Raw genomic sequence first — 23,533 nt, forward strand, 5'->3', positions numbered from 1 at the left:
CTGAAATGTGCTATACAAATACAACTGCCTTGCCTATGCTGTTTGCTTATAAGCCATCCATGTACTTGCCTTTAGAGGACCTTTCACGGAACACAGGCAGTTAATATCAGAGCAATTGCAATGCAACATTAATTAATCACAGCTGAAAACACTGCAGAAAGTTATGTCAAAAGTAATTCATTTTTTATTTACACTCCTATGATTACAAAATCCACACTCCCACAAGGACAAAAAAGTCACTAGCAGTTTGTAAAAGTGAAACACTTCGTCTTTTGTTGATCTCTGATCTCCAACCGTTCAATTATTATAAGATCCCATGAAATGCCCACTTGAACTTCCTAACAAAAAAACAGTACATCTTTAGTGGTGACCTCATGCATTACCAAAGGAGAACTCAAAAAGTCCAACTATTATGGCCATCTGATCTTTCTGCATGTTTGATAACCAGAACTACTAGCCCCTTTGTTTACAGTAAGATTGATAGCTTACGGTCTAATGTCCCCACAACAACCTCTTTCAAAGGGGAATACAAAGAGGTGTCTTGGCAGCCTTGTGGTTAAGAGGCATACCATATACTGTGACCACAATGTCTTGGGTGTGATTACATTTGAGGACTTTCATTGCAGGTCACCCCTTCAATTCTTGTCAACTGTCTACAGTCCATCTTTGAATAAAAGCAATAACGCCCCCAAAAAGTAAGACTACCATTTCATGGGACCTTTACACTTGGAGTACATTCTGTATAGAGGGCTGGGTATCGGTACGCGATACCTTTAAGGTAGCCCAGTACCAAGTAATATCCAAACGTCTCCAGTCAAACGATACCTGCCTTTGATCCTTTCTGTACCCGGATCTAGAAAAAAAGTGATTTTTTTGTATGGTTTTCGCAACATGCGATTGGCCCACAGCCGCAGCAGCTACAACCCATACAGTTGGTGTGTGTGTGTGTGTGTGTGTGTGTGTGTGTGTGTGTGTGTGTGTGTGTGTGTGTACACTTATAAAAACGTATTTGTGTAAAAACCATGTGGATGGGTAGTGGTAATGGCATTTTACGCAACTGTATGCTTACATTTACATAATCGAATGAAATACAGAAAAAAAGGTATCAAATTAAGTACTCTCTTGGTATCGGTATCAGTAATCAGGTACTGGTATTGTTACTGGTATCGTAATTCTTTTAAACCATACCCAGCCCTGTGTATAAACCAATTATATAGTGTTTCACCAGTTTGACATTTTTCCGCTACTGTGCAAAGACAGTTCCTGTCTCAAGTCAGTTAAGGGCAAACGTTTTGTATTGTATAAACTGCACTATACTCTGTTGCATGTAAACTATATTAACACCATTATACATACTAAATCCAAACCTGTTTTTACTACCTTTTTTTTTTTTTATTTATGCAGTTGGTATTTCTTACTGTGCTGCAGTTCCAATCCTGCTATATTCTTTTACTACATAACAGTCCAATGACCAACGTAGAAAACTGTAAAATCCTTGTATTTATAGCACACTGATGCTGGAAAAAATGGGCAACAAACCATTTAAAACTCAATAAACTGGAAAAAGCCAATGGACAAATATGATCAACATACTGTTTGGACAGGGCAAATGGCTTTTATCTGCAGAATAATCCAAATTCATAACAAGAAGCTTGCAACACCACTTAATGGGATGCCACATATAGATTTTGGACAAGGTTAAGGTTAGCGCAACAGGCCATAAGCAATGACCTGCAAGTCTGCAGCCAAACCTCACTAAAAACTTTGACCATTTTGCACAAGTCGCCATCTAGTGGCTTGTTGGACAAAAAAAAAACATTTTAGTTGACGTCATATTGGTCTAATACATGTAACGGAAAAGTTTCACATTATATCAATAGGTTTTCAAAATAAAAAGCTGCTCTCTGTTTTGATAGAAATTTACTGTCTGGATTATCTGACTTCTCACAGTAAAATATTTTATATAAAAGTACTTTTTGCCATTTGTTTAACAGCATTATCAAAACACTGGAGTGAAAAAAAAAAAAAAGAAATGTTGAAACGTGTTTAGTAGAAAAAAAAAAAATCCAACTTTACATCCAAAACATAACTCATGAACCATCGTATCCATGTAGCCTGTCACTCACAGACAAACATCTAACTGCCACTCTGAGGCTCAAATGCTGACTGCCAAGTCTTGTAAATTTACGTTACCGTAATCATCTTCTGCCATGTTCTGGCCAACTTATCAACTGCTGACTTGGTAATGAAGATGATATTTTGTGACAGACCACAAGGAAATGGTATGGTTCTTTTTGTGATGATGATGAGTAGCACAACAAACAAACAAAAAGGAAGATTGAGAAGTTAATGACGCCACCTCTGCCATGTCACAGTCCCTGATGTATCTGCTGGAAACCTGAGAGTCAGCAGATTTAAGAAACTGGTTAGATGAGTAGTGAAGGGGTGGGTTTCTTGCCCGGCCATGCTTCTTTGGCATACTTCTTTTTGCGTGGTTCATTGTGGGTCTCTGGTAGGTAGGGGGCTGTGACAGGGGTGGGGTTGAGTGTGACAGGGGGCTGGGGAGCCTCTGGGGCCAGGTCCACCTCTGGTGCTGGATTAGGGAAGGGCAGAGGAAGCCCTCCCTGCATAGAAGCACCTCCTGGAGCTCCTGTAGGCTGGTTCTCATGACTGGTGGGAGGCAAGTCCCCATAGAGACCACCGCCCAAGCTGTAGCCGTGGATGCGCTTTGAAGTCAGTTCATCAAGACCCAGAGTGTTGTGACCCTCTGATCTTCGTTTCTGCAGCAGGGATGACAGAGTGTTTACTCTACAACTTACACATGTAGCCCTAACGTTACACATTTACTACATTTTGCAGGTCATACACCTAACACACTGCAAGTGATCAAGGTGTTATACAACACTATATGAGTGCACTACTTATTTTTGATTGAAACAGATCCGAACCAATCGTTCTGAAAATACTGGTGCCACGCTCACCTAGGGAGCTACACATGTTATAAGTTATTATTTTTGCTTAAACATAGCACTGTTAAAGTGCTCAACACAGTAATACTTGTCAACTTAAATGAATAAACTGGATTAGGCATTGTTAAATGACCAAACCAAAGCTTACCTTGATGGGGATGACAGCGGTCTGCACCATGTTTCTAAACCGTCCCACCGAGGGGTCTATATCCTCTGGAAATTATAATACAAGTGTTACAATTTATTGCGGAGTGCATTTCTGAGCTCCCTCACTCCTTCAAATTAACCTTTCTAATTAAATTAAAACAAATTACCTAATACTTTTTACTGCCTGTAAAAGTCTTAGCTGAGCTCAAATCATCTAAACTAATGTTATTTTCTGCTGTAAAACTTCAAAACAAGAATCTTAAAAGAATTAGCAAAATGAATATTTAAAAATGAGAGCAATCAACCACAAAAAAATGTTTGGGAGTGGTTTATTAGATATGAGTGGTTCTTTGGGTTTACTTTAGGGATGTAACGATTACCGGTGTTAACGGTAAACCACGCTAAAAACGTTGATGATAACAATTACCGTTTTCATTTAAAATGTCATTATTATCACAGTGGATTACCACGGTGTGGAAACTGCGTGTTCCCAGCTTCATCCGAGTCTCCTGAAGTTGCTGTGCGGGCGCACTGCGCAGCCTACAACGTGCGTTTCTTGAAGTTGGAATCATGGCGGAACGAGGAGATAACAGCGCTCAGGACATTAATCAGCCTACTGCCTATATTTTTGTTATATAATAAACACTTTCTGAAACTATTTCAGCTTTGGTAGGCCTATCAGTGTTTTCTGAACATATTGAACACACTTTTAAAAATACCTCGATAATACCGAAAACCGTGATAATTTTGCTCACTCTAACCGTGAGGTTAAATTTTCATACCGTTACATCCCTAGTATCCCTGAGTTGTACCTGGGTTAATGATGGAGTCCTCCTCATTGAAGGTAACCCTGGAATTCCTGCGTTTCCTCTTAGGCCTCTGGATTTCCAGATTACCCTCCTCGATGGTCAGTAGGGAGATGCGCTTGTTGTGAGCTGTGTTAAACTCTGTCAGATTCTGGCAGGATGCAGGAAAAAAAAAAAAAAAGTGTGTAATGTGGTTGCATTGATATCAAGATATTACTACTTTACAACACAACAGTAACCAGACTGAGCAGGATAATAACAGGTAGAATTATACAAATAGCCGTGGACTTGTTTTGGACTGTTGTCTTTGTTTTTGTCATAAAACTAACCCTCTCACTGTGTTGGTTGCCTAAAAAGTGTCTTGTTTAGCGTTTGGTAGCACCTTGCCAACCAAAGCTAGCTTAGCTAGCGTTAGCTGGTAACTTAACGGAAAGTTTTGACGGTTTTCAACCAGCTCCGTCTGCGTACTGCCGTACATGCAGATGGAAGGGTTCCAGTGCGAAGGTCCCCGTTTACTCGCCGGCAAAAAACTTTGCTGAATGGCTCGCATCAGCTTAGTGCAGCAGGGGTGGGTGACGTCACTGACGCTACATCCATTCTTTTTATAGTCTATGGTCAATTAGCAGTCTACCTAGAACTGCTATCTGTGGGCAAGAAAATTTGATAATTAAGATACACGACGCAGCAATTTTCTTTCTCTTCTATGTAGTTCATGTTTGAGAATATCGTTATCGAGAAACAAATGTACCTCTAGCTCCGTCTCTTCCTCTGGAAGCCCAAGCAGTCCTTTCAGCTCCTCGTCCTCTCCTGTCTTACTGTCTCCTGTGCCAGCGGGGCCTTGGGTTTGAGGCTTCTCTCTGATGGTGTAGGTCCTTGTTGAGGCCCCAAAAGATATTGTAGAGTCTATGGGAACTTGCTGAGGTTTGTGTGCCTCCAGACGAATGTGTCCAAGGAAAGTACCGTGTGCTAATACAGTGACAATCAAACAAAGACGTTTGCTTATGTTAAGACAGATTATTCATAGTTTACATTCTTGTGAAACTGAATCAAATATGATATACTTCTGGTGGTAATGCAATGTGCTGCACAGCGATTCATTGATTTGTCTATAAAATGTCAGAAAATTGTATTTAAAAAAAGTAAATAAAATTTCATTTACAGGGACATAAGAAAACAAAGCTGGAAAACCTCACATTTACAAAGCTGGAATTAGATGTTTAGGATTTTTACTTGGAAAAATTACTTTAACAGTTAATCGATTATCAAAATAGTTAAAATAGCTAATTCCTTTTCTTTCCAATGACAGATCGATCACAAAAGAAAATGTATGTAGGTCAGTTGTGTTAGTTTTTCAGCCCTTAGCATGTGTATGCCAAACCATTCCAGACTCTGGTTCCAAATATAAAGTGTGAATGTGATTGTGAATGATGTCTTACTGCTGTTGAGGTCTATGAGAAAGACCCTTTTCAGGTGTTTGTGGTAGACCAGGGCAGCGTGGACACGGGAGCATGACTGATGGTCGATGGTGAAGTCACACCAGTCTGGGTTCCTCCCAAACAAGTAGTACTTCTTTTCATCAATGATCAGTTTCTACAGCGAGAGACAGTTTCCGTGAATCATGGTCATTCATACAACTGCTTAAACTGTCTGTAAACAGTCTGAAATGTCGCTGTGCATCTGAGCCATAACTTAACAGTGATACTTCCCACTGAAAAGCTTAAATCTCAGAGCTGATGCTGCTCTTGCACCGTTTGTAGCCATGCAGCCATAGAAAATTCCAGTGTGCAACACATGTGGGACAAAGTGGACTGTCAGGCGCGTATCTGGTGCATTCAACTAACTTACAACCCACACTGTGATCCATTACATGGTGTAACACGAGTTTACAACAACAGTAAGCTGATGGCAAGGCCACCGTGACCTGAAGTAAGACATTTTTAAGTTACCTCCATCAGTTTGTCTCCCTTCATCACGTCTAGATGTAGTCCTTGGGGCGGCTTGCCTGCCCTGAAAGAAAACAGTTGGTGTGGTGAACATGTTCAACAATTACACAGTCTACAATAAGGCCACTTGTGCAACGTTGATCATTACAAGCAATACATGAACATCCTAGCTTTGTTTCTCTTGTCATTCTTAAAGGTTTATTATTTAATAACGTGTGTAACGTCAGCTCATGGAAACGTTTATAGCGGTCGTCATGCAGGAGCAATGCTATCACAGACCAAGGCAAAGACTAAGACATGTTAAAAAGCCCTTTCTATATCATTGGACGCCTGTTCAGAACTGACACTCTTAAAATGAAACATGCAGCATCTTCTTGAAAAAAAGAAAGAAAAAAACACCACCCTACGCCAAGTTAATGGCAGCGTCAATGGGTTAGCTAGCATGCTAGCTTGGCTGCTAACGTTAGCTACAGTAACTGCAAGCTTCTCTCTCAGTAAAAGATCAGTTATATAAACGAGTGAATGCTGCGTTGCTCATTTTCATCTGGTATTGCATTACAAACAAACAAGTTACAACTTCAGCATGTGTATTTTCTCACCATGTTGGACAATCAAAAGGAGGAGCACTTTCTTTGATTATTTTAGTCGCCATCTTGCCTTATCTTCTCATAGCCAAGCTGCATGTTGGGTAAACGTCATTTTGGGTTACTGGGAGTTGTAGTCTCACAATTCTACCATATTACATCCAAACTAGACCACCAAATCTACTTACTGAAATCTACCATGTCCATACTTTCAATTGAAATTGGGCTTAAGTATCATGATCATACTCTCACTATGCTAACATTTAGTGAAGGAAATTACAGTAAAGAACAACTTTTATGCTTCTCAAGATCCACTAGGGGTCCTCAGATCCCACATTTCTGACTCAAAATAGGTATGCTTCAGTAAAATGATTTTGAAATATATATGATTTATGTAGGCCTAATTGTGGAAAACTAGTCTTTGAGACGCTGCAAAAGACATAATTTTGTTGCAAGGACTGTGCTAGGGGTTATGTACTCCTGGTTTCTGAAAAGAACATAGGCTACTTCCATGGAAAGGGGGGGGGGAACCCCCTTAAGAGGTTCAATCAACAGACCAGGCTGAGCTTTGAGTGCTTGATTTGGAAAGTGTTGTGGGTTTTGTAAAATGCTGTGAGGGGGCTGTCTTGTCATGTCACAAAGTGGGAGTATGCTTGGTTTATTCTACAGCGCAGATTAGCAAAAGGAAGTGAGTGTGTTGTCTACTATGTGTCGGTAGGGTAAGTTCCCTGGCTGCATTGATATGTGGCCCTTTGAAGGGTACTGGAACCAGGATGTATTTGGATGTAAGGCTGGTACAGTGACTAAAATGACATTTGATCAAGAGCTGAGGTAACCCTTTTCTGGATTGGCTGGGTTGTCCATGTGCTTGACATGCAAAAAAAGTAGTTTTGGATAATTTAGACCTTGAAACAATTTCCATAAAGAGTTGATTTTGTCCATTTGAGTGGAGTACTTTATCCCTTGGGATGTTATGTGTGCACATTACAATAAGTCTGCAGTTTCCACATTCGCTCACTCACACACACACACACACACACACACACAATCACACACACACACACGTGCACATTGTGACACATTTCCTTATAAAGGTATATATCCTAGAGTATCTTAGTCTATCGGTGATAGCAAGGCTTTACACTGCAATTAGGCTCAGACATCTTCTTTCACTTTACAATATAATAACACATAAGTATATATAACTTGTTCTCTGCCTGTAAATGCAAGCATTGTGCAAACAGCTCCTGTAACTTCCTCATTCACTTTTGTGGTTTTTGACTGTGAAAGCAACCTCCTTTTATGCATTGCATGTCATTTGCTGTCTTGCCTTCATCTTTGATAGCAGCACACTGAGGCAACAGTGATGGCAGGCACAACTGCTTTGCCACTTCAGCAATTAATTGCTTCATTGGACAACTCTTGTCTGCCAAAAATTCTACAAGTTTGCTCTGGAGTGTATTTCCAAGGTAGGCATTTGTTTTTGTTTTTCATTGTGAACTGAAACCGTGAGGGTAGATGAGCACAGAGCTGATAAGATTAGAGATTATATGAACAAATTAGATCGCTACAAATCATAAACTGTCTGGATTTTTGTTTTGTGTCTGTTTGTATCTATTGCATACATTTATTTTATTTTATTTTTTTAGATATATTTATTTATCTATATATTATACATGTTTCCCTTTTTTGCCAGCCCCAAATCAGATGCTATTGTAAGCTAATAAGATAGTGCGCATTTGTTTTACTTGAAATGTTTTTATTGTTCATGGTTGGTAATTAAGTAATTGTGTGATTATGTCACAGTTGAAACAAATAAGAAAACATGCTATTTATGTTTGATATGCTCATTGTCGAATGTTGAAAGTTCCTTCTTTGCTCTATTTCTCACTCTCCGATTCAGGCTCTATATATGAAATTTCTGGAAGTGAAGTGTGCTTTTCTACTGGGGATCTAATAAAGGTCATTAACATTGAGCTCCTATCCGTTTGCTGTGACGACATCAGCAACAATGAGCAGTTTGAGCTCCCTATCAACCACACAGGTTTGTCTGAGCTATAGACAAGATTCTTGTGAGAACAGCTACTTTTGTTTCGTAGCTGACCACTGACACTTGTTGCTGTTTCTCAGGTTTGTTCAAAGTTGTCCCGGAGGAGATGCCATACAGCAGTATCGAGGAGATGTTGAGCCTGAGGCCTGTGGGCCTGGAGTCCTGCCTTCCCTTCACTTTTACTAGCCGCTTCAAGATTACCATTGGCAATTTCACACTGGGAGCCAACAGAGCTTTGACAGTGCTCTCCATTGAGCGGCATGAGGGTGAGGAGGATTATGTGCGCTGCCATGTTCAAGGACAACAGGAAGCCTCTGCGGAAGTGTGTATCCCACTTTCTTTCCAAGGGGAGTTCAGGGAGTGTGAAAACGAGGAGCGCTTCACTCTGCAGGAGATCATGTCCTCGCCCTGCCTGCGTAGTCGAAAGTTTCACTTAATCAACACCACCAAGGGTGAACGAAACCTTGTCCTCAGTCCAATATACCAGGTCCACGCCATCATGAACTGTGAGAATTACTTACTTTTTCATTTTTATTTGAAAATAAGTTATTATTAAGTTATCTACATCTTACATAGGCCTACAGAATGGTTATTATTTTCACATTTCTGTTTATAATCCACAATGTATTGCACTCAAATATGAATTTGAAGTACTTTTACTTGAGTGTTTCCATTGAATGCTACTTTATTCCTCACCTACACCTGAGAGGCAAATACTGTACTTTATACCACTACATTTATCTCCCAGTTTATAGGCTAGTTATGGGCAGATGAAGATTTTACAAAAATAATTATCATCTCATTAAATATGATGCATTGTTATAGATAACATTACCCAACAGTAAATAAAGTAGTTAACATTAGCGGTCAGTAATATAATAAAGCCTACTGTAATATAATATAACACTCACATGGAACATTTTCCCACACAATTACTTGTGAGACTTTCACTACATTTTGCTGGTGATAATATAGCTGTACTTTTGTATTTTTTTACACTGTACTGCTACTTTTACTAGTAGTACTTTTGCTTCTGGTAAAGGTTCTGAATATGTCTTCCATCACTGATACATCACACTGTACTCTGGTTAATTTTATTTCATCAAGTGCCTCTATTACGTTTTCTGACATAATTTTTCTCATTTCCTGTACAGTGAGGAAGAACGTGTTGAAGTTTCCCTCCAGCTTAGAGGTGGATGTGATCGATGTCACTGAGACGTGTAAGGATGTAGATTTTGTGACCCCGCTCAGTCTGACGGAGGTCCACGCCCAGCCAGATAATTCCTTCCCTACAGTAGTAGAGATATTGGAAGAAGCAGAGACCAGCTCTATGTTCAAGTGCAGCTGGCTACCAAAACTTAGTAAGAGCAGCCATCTGATTTTCCACAAGGTAGGAACCTCAGCTATGGCTTTGTTATCCAACCAGAAGAGCCGAAGGGCACAGCAGTACTTCCTGACCTCTCAGCAATATGGTGGACGATTTCGTAGGCGGCCAAGAGAGTTTAATTCAGTGTATGAGCTGTATGTTGCTTCGATCCAGGCACCAGGCCTGAAGGTCAGCGTAACGAGGAGCTGTGAGGGAGTTGAGGAGGAGGGCCTGCCTACCCTCAGTGTGGGCGAACAGCTGGAGGTTGTTCACTGCGAAACAATGGAGTTGCCTTGTGAAAGCAGCAATGGACAGAAGCAGTCCGTCGAGGCTCTTTTGTGTCAGCGTCTCCAAGAGCCAGATGATGACGAGGATGATGATGATGATGATGAAGAGGTCAAGCAGCAGGATGAGAGAGAGGATATTCTCATGCCTCTGTACATGCAGGGCCACTTTGTGGAGGTACTCGCTGATAACAAGAAGTACAGACTCAAGGACTTGGGTAAAGAGTTTAGTTTGCCGCTGGATGTTAAAGTAGTGAACCGGGATACTGAACTTGAGACTGATCCACTAGCTGGGTTTCCAAGTCTCAGAATAGAGGGGGCTATGCTAGAGCCCACCATCCAGGCGAGCTTTCCACACAGTCCAGACCACTGTTTTGAGATCCCAACCAAGTGGCTTTCTATGTCTGTCTGTTTTACCAAGGACCCCCTGCCCTGGCCCAACGGTCAACCACCTAAGTGCCATGTGGATAGCGTTACCGAGGTGACAAACACATTCTTTTATGAATTTAGCAAACATGGCAACTCAGATGCAACTCCACCACCTCGACCACCAAAGCGAAATCTGTCATCTTCAAAGTCTTCAAAAAAATCATCAAATTCCACGGGGAAGTCATCCAAAGCAGGCAAATCCAAACATGCACCAGACAAAAGCATTCCAACCAAGGAGTTAGCAGATTTGACTTTAAACAGCAAGAAAAGGCCCCCAGCACCACCTCCTCCGGTCAGTATGGCTTTACATTGTTGTTTTACAGTCCCTAGAGATATTTAGAATATATTGTGGTTGAGTTGTCATTTTTACAAGCTCTTCCTGTCATATGTCTCAAGCTATTCTTTGAAACACAGCACATCCTGACTTCTGTCTTTGGTAAAAACATTTTCTCACTATTTGACTTTCAGGAAATCTCAAACTGGTCAGAAGCAGAAATAGACTATGCAAAAATATCATGCTTCCACTTTTTTTTGTAATAAAGAAGTAAAGCGTGCAATAACGCAGAATGTTTCTGACTTCCTCTTAGATTGTCTTGAATGATCAACCTCCACCAATCGTACCCCGAAAGCAGTCAGGGGCTGACATGACAACAGGCAAGGCTCTGCCAAACACTTATGTGCAAAGGGAGGAGTCGAAGAAGACAAAAGGTGAAGCTCTTTCTGCATATTCTATTGCCTAGGTTTCAGCCATAGTGGCAACACAAATTCTGATCGTATTCTATATTTTTATAGAATTTGTTTTTATTTTAAACAAATATCACAAAAAGACCAAAACCAACAATAACTTTTAACTTGCCCTCTCTGTCTGTGGCACCTAGCCCAATGCCCATTTGTTCCAACTGAAAACGTAAATATTTATAAACAGGTCATGAATATATATATATATATATATATATATATATATATAGTTATTAAAACAGAGACGCTTATTGAAACAGAGGGTCTCTGAAGTTTGTAGCAAATGCTAGTCAAGCAGGAGCAAATAGTACATTTTGAACAGCAAGGAGAGTGGCAGGAAAAACAAAAGGGTTGGCAAGCAGGGGAAGCACAGATGATCATTTATCAGAATCAGATCCTTGAATTCATATATAATGTGTCTTCTATATTGTTTATTATAGATTACCAGTGTGTTTTCTTGCAAAAATATAGACTATTGCTGCAACAGCAAAATTGCGGACCACTAACAGATAAACTACTCAAATAACAAAAAGGAGTAGGCCTACACATGTAGGAGAAAGTAAAAATATCTTTGCCAGTTGGACTTAAATTGGAGTTAGCAGCAACAGTAATGTTTACAACAGCAAAGTCAATATATAAGCCCGAGGGCCCGTAGCCTAAAGTACTGGGTTTCTGTACCCATCCCTAAATAAACTGATTTTCCTTACTGATTTTGACCTAGTCTTGTTTGTCTTTTAGTTGTATATGCTGACAGTGAGAAAAATATAAAATATTGTGAATATTATTGATCAATAAACCGTACCCCTCTTTCCCCCCCAGTGCCGCTGGGTGACGTTGAAGCAGACGTGGACAGCGACCATGACTATGAAACTGTGGATGACACTTTTACAACGATGATGAAGAAAGCACAAGAGAACGTCATGTTTTACTAATTATGACCGCGACAAAATATCCGATATGGACGGTGGGCCCCCTTATCTTGAATAATTTTATGGCAAAGTACCAAGGCATAGATTTATATTCTGAGACTTTGCAGCCAGACCAAGCAACCTGTCCATTGAATCCTAAATATTGTGATTTCATTTCATGCTGAAAATAATTAGTTTAACACAAGGTTAGATATTTCAGTTAAGTATTAAATTATTCAGCAATAAACTCCTGACAGTATATTGCATCTGAGACCCGTGAGATCATTTGGTGTCGAGGCAGCACCCAACACCCCTGCTCCTCATGTGGTCAGTGAAACTCTTTCATTCTTCGTCCATTCATTTCTACACTCAACCCACTTCATCCTCTTCAAGGTTGTAAGTGGCTGATGCTGTGCTTGTACGGTATAACACCCACAAACTTTGATTGAAAAAACAGTACCTTTGTAGTATTTATTGTTGTAGTATTTAATACAGCACCTTTGTGCTTTTTGTTCAAACTATTTAGCGAAGCATTGCTCTAACCATATGGTAGTTCTGGGGGCTGTAGCTTGTATTGTTTTGTATACAATAGCATTATATTGTGCAAAACTAAGCAGTTTCTGTATATAGTCCATCCTGGAACAAAATAACAGCAACACCCAGTCTAATACAACACCACAAAAAACAGCCTTAAAAATACCTTGTCTAAAAAAAAGTGCACAAATGCATATTTATAAGCTTCAAGGAGGTAGTAATGGTATACATTTTTATTGTACAGGCATTCAATGTATATGGCAACCTCCTGCAGTATACATGTGGTATATATATGTATGTAGTATACAGTCTTTGCTAGGAAGCAGTCTTAACCTACAAAAAACCCACAACATTGCAGCTCTGTAGCTTGTCATTGGGTCATGTAACAGTAATGAAATAGCAGAAGTTCTCCCAGCCGTCACATCCAACTATTTATACGAGAGCTCAAAAAGGTGCCACGTTTTATCAAATCCTGCTTTTGTTTTTATTTCATTGAAATTACTCTCTGGAGGTACTGACTCACTGCCACAGAAAAAACAAAATAAGGTACTGTTGTATAACCCTCTCTATTTCTTTTGAGGTACAAACATACTGTAGATTATTTTACTTTTTTGTTGTACTTTAGACATCCATCATCATAAAAAGTGGCTACAAAATGTGCTTACGTATTTGGTTTATTCAAATTTTGATAAAATCTGTTTACTGTGTGAACCAGAGGAACCATATCAACAGATGTGTTGGTCTACATTTTTGCATCATGCCCAATCAATGTTTGTGTAAATGTCCATGTAAAAACAGTAATTTCTGTGTTTACATCTTAATAAATTTGCACAAATTGCTTGTTCATCATGGGCTTGTGTATGGATGGGATTTTTTTTTTGCAATTAAGGTTTAATGCAACAAAATGTGGAAAGGTGAAAGGGCATGAATAAAAAAAACAACTTTACAGACTTTATTGGAAATGTTAGAAAAATATTTAAAATGTGTCTTTGTTAATTATAAAACAAAAGAGTTCCTGGTAGATGACCCAACTGTATTTTGTATAATCTTTAATTTTGGCAAAAGTAAGTTACATTAACAAAAATAAATTGAATACTTGCTTTCCAAATCTTTAAAATTACAAAAATGCTTTACAATGGAGGTGGAAAATACAGAATAACAGTATTAACAGCCAACAACGGCTTCTTCAACAGCAACACCTTTGGGACTTGCAAAATAGCAGAAGCAACCTCAGGAATACACATTTAAACCGAAAGGTCTCACCAAACCTAAACCATGTGTTCTTCAACTAACACCCACTACAGTACCTTAACACAGAAGGATTCTTAGGTCACTCAGTTCTGCGGCATTATTGTGATTTAATTGTTAGCTATGAGTTATAAAAACCGAATGACTTGTATCAGGTTAAACTCAAATAACTGGTGCCAAAAGGTGAAGCAATCTAATCATCATTGTCTGTTGATTTGTAGTGATCTTCGTCGATGGTGGAAAAGATGTGACCTTCGTTGCTTAGGAATTCCACTGCTTGCCTGTTAGAGCACAAAGAGAAATATGAATATTTTGAAGCCCTTTTTATATAAACTTCAAGCAAAACACATACAACTTTTCAACTTACAACGGTCTGCGACTTCTGATTTCCACTATATTTACTAAAGATGTAGCTCTTTGACACATTTACAATTGAAGCGGCAACAATGATTGATCCAGAGAAAATTAACTGCCGATTATTTTAATCATTTCAGTAATTTTTCAAGCAAAAATGTCAAACACTTGATGGTTCCAGGTTCTCAAATGTGAGAATTTGTTGGTTTTCTTGGTCTTGCATTATAATACAATCAATATTTCTGGGTTTCCCACGGGCAAAACAAGACCTGAGGAAACACAAAAGAGGGAATTTTGGACTAAAAAGGCTGTAGCTTGTCATGATACCCACTCGATTTGACTAACTGCTGAAGCCCCATACAGCTGCATTTTAATGCAGAACGAGGACTGTAGTGCTTCACAAGAGATCCAAAACAAAATCCAGATCCGCAAAAACAAAGACTTGATTTTTTTTTTTTTTTAATTCAATGAAGTAGAAAAACTTGAAAAATCAAACAGATTAAAAAATTTTTTTTTTGAAAGGTTTGACAGCAAAACAAATTTTGAAGAAGAAATACAAAAATTGGAGTGCTGGCCTAAAAAAAACAACCTGGCAGTGGTCCTCACTGGTCATTTTAAAGCCAGGTCACATATAGTCGATAACCTGGACAAAAAGAACAGCTACGAGGTTTCCATAGACGTGAATTCCTGGAATAGGTCTAGGTTTCACAGTAGCAACAATCCTTAATGCAACAGATTATTTTTACAGATAACTCCTTCATATGGTGTGAGAATGCACACTTACAACACCAGTGGTCAAGCTAGCTAAGAAAAGAGAACTAAACTTTTCTTACTTTATGACAGCCAGACTCATGACATTGAGTCTCTGCTTTAGGTCCTGAATGCTGATGCCCTGTGGGTCTGGGCAGCCTCTGATTAAACTCAGAACCTTATGAGAGGGGGGGGGGAAGAAATGACATTAAAACAAATACAGAAGCATCCTTCTATTCTAGAAACTTCTATTTGTGAATCCATTACTTTTTTTCTGAGTAAACTATTTTTATGTTATTGTGACAGTAGTTCCAGTAAGGAGGGACAGGAAGTATGAGACACTTAGCATTGTTTAGTGCAATGTTTTTCTCTCTGCATGTGGTGAAAAAGCTTTTGGATTGACAAAAACAGACTTGTGACTTATGTTCTTGTTCACATTAGTTTTTTATTAGCAAACAGCTTGCTTTGATGAAGACTGTCGCATATTTATGTTCACAGATCAATGTTAAAAAGCTTTTTTGTGTGTGTTTGTAAAGCTTAAAAATATATTTAATTATCAAATTAACAGTAAATGTCAAGTACATTGATGACAATTTAGGCTTTCATTGTCAAGTGTTAGGTCGGCATCCAGGACACAGTGACTGAGTGGTCCCATGCGTTTACCTATATGATAATGGAGCAAACTAAAACTAGCGCATTTTAAAATTCCAATATTAACACATGATTTAAGCTCACCTGATTCTGGTTTTTGCTTAACCCATTGTTAGTCATGTCGGTAGCACCTGCATAGCTCCCTCCCATGCTTCCCGTGTTTCCCAGGTTGCCCGGTCGCGACATGGGCGTGATGCCACTGCTCATTCCTCCTCCGGCACCCGTCTGAAAGAGAAACAGAACTAAATTGTTGCAAACATGTCCCCCCGTGTTAAAAACGCTGAGAAAAGCTAAATTTACTACACACCAGTGTTGGTGCATGCTGAAACCAGGCATAGTATACTCTCCTCAGATAAAAGCTGTCTGACAAAACAGCCTTTTAACAATAGCACCGCTTTTCAGCATCACATTGATTTGTTTATGCCAGATTATCAGTACCTTTTTAAAATGGACATGTTTAAACTTAGCTGATTTTTCCAGTACTAACTTTAGCAAAGCATTCTTTAACATAGGTACTTTTTAATTTATTAAGAACTGATAGCTAACCTGACCTCCTCAAATTGTGTGTTTGCAGCAGCAAACAAAGACTGATGAGGTTAATGCGTAGGAGTTCTCACCATGGTCTGAGATTTGCCGAGTGCCATGTGCGCTTGGACAACCTCCAGCATATGCGAGGTGATCTCGTTCATGTCCTCAACGGGCCTGACACTGAATGCCACGATAGATCGGTGGTTCTGAAACAGTAAGCCAAAGATTCAGTAACGCTGAATTCTGTACCATGCCCTACATTAGAATAACACTTTCAAAACACAAAACGTTCAGTACAATACAGCTGCTCATGAAACTTATGAAATATCATAAATAAATATCACGTGTCCTTGCAAGGGATCATAAAGCTAAAGTTCCTATTTGTTTCGGAGTACTGTGGAGAGGACATTAGGACGGTAAACTCACCTGAAAGGAGCGCAGATTGCCAGAGACTTTGACATACGTGCCCGGAGGCAGGACGGTGCTGTCCACACCGGGATCCTATAAAACCGAGACAACAGGGTTGCTAAGGGGCAGAATTTGTGTTGTTTACCAAAGATAGTTATGCTACAGCTTCTGAACAAGGAAGAATAAAACAATGTTCACTTTGTCCAACAGGAATATGTTGAGTTAGTGCATTCTTGGGGCAAAAAGTGTGGGATTATTGCCACAGCACGTAACATCATGTTACATTTGGTCTGGGTCTTGGCCTTTCAATCTTAGTTCATAATGGTATGAGTGTCTCTAATCTTTTCTCATGTAGATATTCATGCACATTTTACATTTGTGTGACCTTTATGCACACTAATGCTTGCGTGTCATCACTACTGGTATTGAGTTTTATTGTGTTTATATTTAAAACAGACAAATGATTCACGATTCTCTCACAAGTCACTGAGATGAAATAAAACAGCGGAATATTTTGTAATGGTTTGAGCAAGGATAAAAGCACCGTCGCTGACCTCCGTGTCTACCCACTGCTTCACATCCATGGGAGCACTCGTCATGTCGTCGACCTTATACTGGATGTTCGTCATGGATTTGTCTGTGCTCCTGATGATACCCAAAATGGTAACCTATGACATAAAACATGAATTTTTATATTATTATTATTATTATTATTATTATTATTATTATAGGGGTGTATCAACATGTTGTAGTGTAGCATATCTTAAGTAAGTACATGATGCACAAAACAATTCATCATTTTCCCCCCTCTGACAATATCTAATGGTTTTAGCTGGTTTGGTCAGCTAACAATAAAATTGAATCAAGAAAAACTTAATTTTGTTGGGGAAATTGCAGCTATTTTATTAGAATAACATGAATAAACGTTACTAAACGTGACGTGAAAAACTTGAATGGGTAAACTTGTCCGTGAACAGATGCATTATAACCAGCGAAGGTATTTAACACTAAAAACTACAACTCCCATAATTCCACGCAACTTCCCAACGTCATCAAAAGTCTGTGTTTACCATCCATTGTTTTGGTTGAGAGACCCCTAGCAACAGAACGTTACATATTGTACGTTTAAGTATCCCTTTAAGTAATTTCCCAAACAAATATGTACTAGTTCTAGCTTTTAAATCAGGATTTAATGCTTACTTACTCTTTTTTGTATCATTGTATATTGAATATCTTTGAGTTTTAGACTGTGGTTGGACAAAAAAGGTAATTAAAGACATCGTCGACGGCTCAGGGAAATTGTGATAGGCCTCTTTCCCAACTCTGAATTTTGTTTTTTCTGTCATGTCCCCATATAGAAGCCAAAACGTTTGATAACATAATATAATAAACAACAGAGATCAAATGATAAATGTAGTACACATTAGTTTCAGCCTTAGGCAATAACACCATCAGACACAAACAAAATGGTTATGTTCTGCCACCATGCAGTCACTGCTTTGCTTCAGCTTACCTGGGAAACTTCCACATCTCCTACTTTGAAGGCTTCATCAGCCTGGGAAGCACACATCATCTGAGACACTGTGCAGGGGATTATCTGTGTGGCACGGGTTCTCTGCAAAACATATACACACAGTCACACGTGAACAAACGTTTAAATGGGAAAGAGGGGATATGTTTCTGATAGGATAAACCTAATCTATTTAAAATGTGAATTTGCAACTTTAGGGATAATGTTATTTTGATTGATGTTAAGCACAATTGTACTGCTCTACATCTGTTTCAAGTTTAGACTGGAATTAAAAGAAGTTGTAGTGTAGACTTCAGTATCGTTACAAACCCCTTTCTTCTCTCCTCCCTGGGATAGGGCAGGTGATGCAAAGCCTCCTGGAGACTGAGTGTAACCTCCGCCCATACTCTCACTGTGCCCTCCTGAAAAAGCAAGACAGGCATAGACAGCTGAGATAAGGAGCCGTTTGCTCTTCCCATTTAGCTAGAACAGTCGTTTTCATCAACTCACGTTTACGTTAGCATCAAAGACACAACAACAAAGAGGCAAGTTAGTCAACCTGACATTAGCCGCAGCCAGACAACGTTAACAAGCCGACTCGACCACGTTATGGACGCCAACAGTGCGCAAATAAAACTCACCCTGGTTCCACATGTTGGTTCCTTGTAATTAGGTCAATAAAAGCTAATCTGAAATGTTATTAACACTATGTAGTAGTACGGACAACAGCACGCAGTTCTGTAGGTTTCCTTGTGTAGTCCCGCGCGCCAAACTCAATACACCGCGCATGCGCGTAGCAGAAGTCCCGCGAAATCTACCCAACGGTTGGCTGTCACAGGATGTTTTAGCCCTGATTCAGGCTTGTCAGACAGTTGTTCTTCTCTGGAGGACAAATACCGTCTTTGTAGTTGTAGCAGTTCCAACACTCAACAGCGGCATGGATGTATTAAGAGAACAATGGCCCTACCCATACCTTAAGCGTCTAATTACAAACCTCGGTTGATATAGGGAGCGGTAGCCTATACAGCCTCGGAGAAGAGTGCCTGAAAGGCATGGGTCGGGGATAAATAATATTGCGCTGTCATCTAAGGCTGTGCTGCTTTCTCGTCCTGCTGGAAATATTGATTGTAGCCTACTCTGAATGTCCAACAATAACGTTTGCTATCGCTGCATCCGTGTCAACAACGTATCCAAAACACTAAACTTCAAAGTCTCATTCAGCCTACCTGATAATATACATTTCTCAGTTAGTAAACATCATATCCTCAAGCGTTTAACAATTTTGAAATTCTAAATGTCTATATCATGTAGCCTATATATTAAGAGAACTACCTAACGTAATATGTATTATATTTGTCAAGTGTTCTTCTTCTGGAGTAATATCTTACTGTCGACGTTGAACTATCTACCGTTAAATTACAACCCCATCTCACATTGTTCTGCCTTTTTTTTATATTCAATGAAATGTTACTTAGGCTACAGTGTAGAAATGTACGCCATAAAAGGCAACTATAGGGCTTTGATATTTTATTTTTATCCCACATGGGATTCGGCACTCAAGAACCCGGATCTGATGCCTTTTTATGGCATTCTCAAATAAGCGTCTACATTGATCTAGTCATTACACTGTTTCAATCTCGGAATAAAAATCTTTGGAGTATTTGTAGCCTACATGTTGCTTCACATCTATACCTGTTAGTACAGTTGGTGTGTTTGGGACTGCTGCCAAGATCAGTTAATCTTGCGGCTATTTTTCCTTTCAGAAAAATGCATATTGACGTTTAAACTTTATAATTAACTTAATTATAAGCCATGCAGGTAGCCTACACATTGGGCTATTCAGAGGTAGGTTGGTAATGTTCGTTTTACATTTACAATGGAGGGAACAAAATATAAAGTGTCTCATGAATAGGCTAATAAACGGACCACTCAGGCCAAAGACGCGTCATGAATAGCTGTATCTTATCTTGTTTGCCCTTTAAAGACTTACCTCTCATAACAGGGACTTGACTTTTTCGGACGTTTGCTTTCCTCAAAGAGTTCAACATGTCCACAGTAAGACTGCTCCTATCTTGTCTACTTTTAAAAGAGGTCGTTGCACTGTCAGGTATGTAGCCTGGTTATTAATGTTGTCTACAATTAGGCTAGATGTTTCTTGAATAACTCCCATCGTGCAGGGACATCATGTGCGTATTGCGATTCGTTTTTATCCAGGAAACTTCTGGCACATCACGGATCTGCACTGGGACCCGACCTACAATCTGACCGATAATCCTGAACTTGTGTGCGCATCAAGTGGCACACGACCTGCGGCCAATGCGGGGAAATTTGGAGACTATGCTTGTGACTCGCCATGGCTCCTTATAAACTCCTCTGTGTATGCCATGAAGGATATTCTACCAGACCCGGACTTTATTTTATGGACAGGGTATATATCCACTTTAGGGTTGATTGTGATTTATTGCTGGCTTGTTGAGTCCCAAGTCCATCTCCAGAGAGAAATGCATGTGCAGCTTCGTACTGTTTTTAACCAGATATCATGCACTAGGGACACAGCTAGGAAGTATTGTTCCAGTGACAGTATGTTGCCTGTGTGCCTCCGTTGGAAATGATATTCAGACTCTGCTTTAGTAAACCCTCTCTCAACTGTGGGGCTCAAAATACAATCACTTTGCCCGTTTAGCATATAATCCTAAAACTATCTACAAGTTATTGTTTTGCTTTTCAGAGATGACACACCACATGTACCCAATGAGGATCTGGGAGAAGAAGCAGTGCTCCACATTATCAGCAGTCTTACCCACATTATAAATCAGGTGTTTCCAAGTAAGTGTGAGGTCAAGAGACATCCTGTGTATTTAAGGGGAAAAACATCAGAGATCAACATTTACTGTAGTGTTGCAGTATTGATGAACTCGTATTATTGATTAAACCTTCTTTAGACACTAAAGTTTACCCTGCCCTGGGCAACCATGACTACCACCCTAAGAGCCAGCTTCCTGCAGGCCCAAACTACATCTATAACCAAACAGCAGAAATGTGGCAAAGCTGGCTGGATCCAGAGTCCCGTGGAACATTTAAAAAAGGTTGATAGAGTCTCCTGTGATACTTAGATTTTATTTTGATATTACGACAATTGCTTCGTTATTTTAATAATAACACAATCAATAAAACACAGTATGACGCTTGGCATTATACATTTGAAAAGCACACGTCCAATTGTGTCATGCATTTTCTTCAATATTTTTCTTTACATACTGTAGGTGGATATTACACAGAAAAGCTGCTGAATCGAACAGGGTTCAGGATGCTGGTCCTCAACACTAATCTCTACTATGACCAGAACAAGGCAACCCAGGACATGGATGACCCAGCCGGCCAGTTTAGCTGGGCAGATCAGGTTCTTACAGAGGCTGCCAACAACAAAGAAAAGGCAAAGTATCTTGTCTGTCTGTGCTTTGCAACAGTGGTTAAATTGGATTTAATGTCACATTTGAATTACTGCTTAGAGATCAACAAATCTATCAGTGAGTAATGAATACCTCATTTCTCTTTTCTCTATTTTGTATATTTTTTTTAAATTGAAAATTCTATTTTATTGTCATACTGTATACTATTTTTTATATTCTCACAGTCATCTGTGTTTTTATTCTTAATATGTTAAGTGCTGTATTTTGAGAGCAAAGATTACCGGAGTCAAATTCCTTGTTTGTCTACGCAAACCTGGCCAATAAAGTTGATTCTGATTCTGAATACTTTCAGTTTACCCCCCCCCCCCTATATGAATGATTATCTCCTTGAAAAGATATCAACATGTTTACAACTAAAACACTCCCTAAATCTGAAGGTGCTCCAGCTCAATTGAACTCATGTCTTGAATTGAAATAGTAGAACTCTGGCTACAGGGAATGAAAATAGTTTTTTTTTTGCTAACTCTACATTGGTTTCTTTACTAGGTGTACATCATTGGCCATGTTCCCCCGGGTTTCTTTGAGAAGAAGAGAAATAAGCCATGGTTCATGCCTTCATTCAACAAGCTATACTTGGATTTAATTCAGAAGCATCATTCAGTCATACTTGGACAGTTCTTTGGTCATCATCATACTGATAGCTTCCGAATGTTCTACAACTCAGAGGGTGAGGTCAGATTGTTGGAGTAATATTGCTTTTCCTTGTTTTGCATTGGAGTGTTTGGTTGGTATTTAAGTGATTTACTTTTTAATTTCTGGACTGCGGTGCACAGTGCTTCTCACATTAGGTGTCCAAATGTTACCTGTTGGCACATAATACTGTGGTAATCAGAGGTGATGGCCCTTCTGTTTCTACAGGCTCGCCTATCAGTACGATGTTCCTGAGCCCAGGTGTCACACCGTGGAAAACGTCACTTCCTGGAGTCGTGGATGGAGCCAACAACCCTGGGATTCGTGTCTTTGAATATGACACCCAAACACTGCTAGTCAAAGTGAGTCCAGACCAGTCTGTATAAATTCTATTTAAATATGTTTAGGAGCCTTTCTAAGCTGCAACATACAGCCTCCACATAAGAACCTAGCGCTTTTATTGTTTCTGTTTCTGTTTCTTAAACCACTTCTTTGAACACTCAGGATGTGGTGACCCATTATTTGAACCTCACTCGTGCTAATGCAGCACGCGGACGCTGGGAGAAAGAGTATCGACTCACAGAGAGCTTCAGAGTGCCAGACGCTTCCCCAGCCTCCATGCATCAGGCTCTGGAGCGCATTGCTAGTAGCCGCTGCTACCTACAAAAGTACTATGAGTTCAACTCTGTCAGCTATGATCTGACAGAGTGTAACAGTGACTGCCGTGTTGACCACGTGTGTGCAGCCAGAGAGGTAGACTTTGACAGGTACGAACACTGTCTGGAAAAAGAAGGGGCCGCTGCCATTTATGGTGGGTTTCTACCGGTCCTCTCCGTGGCTGTAAGTTTGGCGTTTGCCAATTGGTAGTGATCATCTATCATGGATCAATGTGGTCCTGTAAATATTTAACAGTAAACATCACAGGTTTTCCTCTTTTAAAATCATATGCCATCTATAATGTAAGTGAGCCATGCACTAGATGTACTTAAGCAGGGAAACAACAACCTTTGGCTTCAGCAATCTTTGATGTGGCCTCTTGATGTTGGTTTATTGGTGCTGGGCTGAATACTGTATTCCCAGTCAATAAAAAAAAAGAAAAAAAAAAGGATGTATTTATGTGGCTCAAGAGGCTAAAGTAGACTTTTGTCAAATGTTTCTTTCCCCCAAGCTTTACCGTCAAACTCTGCTCTATCTATTTAATAAAACCAGAAATGGCTAAAACAGTT

The 23,533-nt window shown here is 39.6% G+C and overlaps 4 protein-coding genes across 8 annotated transcripts; 2 read left to right on the forward strand and 2 right to left on the reverse strand.

The window, feature by feature from the left end:
* Positions 1 to 161: 161 nt before the first annotated feature.
* ppp1r8b (protein phosphatase 1, regulatory subunit 8b) lies at positions 162 to 6,561 on the reverse strand. Its single transcript, XM_039807274.1, has 7 exons — positions 6,465 to 6,561; positions 5,869 to 5,929; positions 5,359 to 5,512; positions 4,671 to 4,888; positions 3,929 to 4,073; positions 3,118 to 3,182; positions 162 to 2,780 (listed from the first exon to the last, which is right to left on the reverse strand). The coding sequence occupies exons 1-7, from the start codon at positions 6,515 to 6,517 to the stop codon at positions 2,427 to 2,429; spliced, it is 1,050 nt and encodes a 349-aa protein (XP_039663208.1). The 5' UTR covers positions 6,518 to 6,561; the 3' UTR covers positions 162 to 2,426.
* On the forward strand, positions 5,829 to 13,607 carry themis2 (thymocyte selection associated family member 2). 2 transcript variants are annotated; one of them, XM_039807263.1, is made up of 7 exons: positions 5,829 to 5,848; positions 7,798 to 7,918; positions 8,353 to 8,493; positions 8,580 to 9,005; positions 9,654 to 10,870; positions 11,166 to 11,286; positions 12,136 to 13,607. In XM_039807263.1, exons 2-7 carry the CDS (start codon positions 7,816 to 7,818, stop codon positions 12,246 to 12,248), a joined length of 2,121 nt encoding a protein of 706 aa, XP_039663197.1. In that variant the 5' UTR covers positions 5,829 to 5,848; positions 7,798 to 7,815; the 3' UTR covers positions 12,249 to 13,607. The 2 variants fall into 2 exon arrangements, with proteins under 2 accessions (XP_039663197.1, XP_039663196.1); XM_039807262.1 differs by lacking the exon at positions 5,829 to 5,848 and having other exon boundaries at positions 7,786 to 7,918.
* Positions 13,608 to 13,790: 183 nt separating this feature from the next.
* rpa2 (replication protein A2) lies at positions 13,791 to 20,314 on the reverse strand. 3 transcript variants are annotated; one of them, XM_039807275.1, is made up of 9 exons: positions 20,198 to 20,314; positions 18,538 to 18,629; positions 18,211 to 18,312; positions 17,252 to 17,365; positions 16,716 to 16,790; positions 16,379 to 16,495; positions 15,846 to 15,986; positions 15,194 to 15,288; positions 13,791 to 14,287 (listed from the first exon to the last, which is right to left on the reverse strand). In XM_039807275.1, exons 1-9 carry the CDS (start codon positions 20,253 to 20,255, stop codon positions 14,200 to 14,202), a joined length of 882 nt encoding a protein of 293 aa, XP_039663209.1. In that variant the 5' UTR covers positions 20,256 to 20,314; the 3' UTR covers positions 13,791 to 14,199. The 3 variants fall into 3 exon arrangements, with proteins under 3 accessions (XP_039663209.1, XP_039663212.1, XP_039663210.1); XM_039807278.1 differs by lacking the exon at positions 20,198 to 20,314 and adding an exon at positions 18,718 to 18,742; XM_039807276.1 differs by lacking the exon at positions 20,198 to 20,314 and adding an exon at positions 18,849 to 19,004 and having other exon boundaries at positions 13,793 to 14,287.
* Positions 20,199 to 23,530, forward strand: smpdl3b (sphingomyelin phosphodiesterase acid like 3B). Of its 2 annotated transcripts, XM_039807266.1 has the most exons (8): positions 20,199 to 20,314; positions 20,422 to 20,635; positions 20,936 to 21,033; positions 21,150 to 21,293; positions 21,471 to 21,640; positions 22,164 to 22,344; positions 22,536 to 22,669; positions 22,812 to 23,530. In XM_039807266.1, the coding sequence occupies exons 1-8, from the start codon at positions 20,254 to 20,256 to the stop codon at positions 23,172 to 23,174; spliced, it is 1,365 nt and encodes a 454-aa protein (XP_039663200.1). In that variant the 5' UTR covers positions 20,199 to 20,253; the 3' UTR covers positions 23,175 to 23,530. The 2 variants fall into 2 exon arrangements, with proteins under 2 accessions (XP_039663200.1, XP_039663201.1); XM_039807267.1 differs by lacking the exon at positions 20,422 to 20,635 and having other exon boundaries at positions 20,218 to 20,314.
* Positions 23,531 to 23,533: the final 3 nt, after the last annotated feature.

The sequence above is a fragment of the Perca fluviatilis genome, chromosome 7, assembly GCF_010015445.1.
Source record: "Perca fluviatilis chromosome 7, GENO_Pfluv_1.0, whole genome shotgun sequence".
Taxonomy (NCBI): Eukaryota; Metazoa; Chordata; class Actinopteri; order Perciformes; family Percidae; genus Perca; species Perca fluviatilis.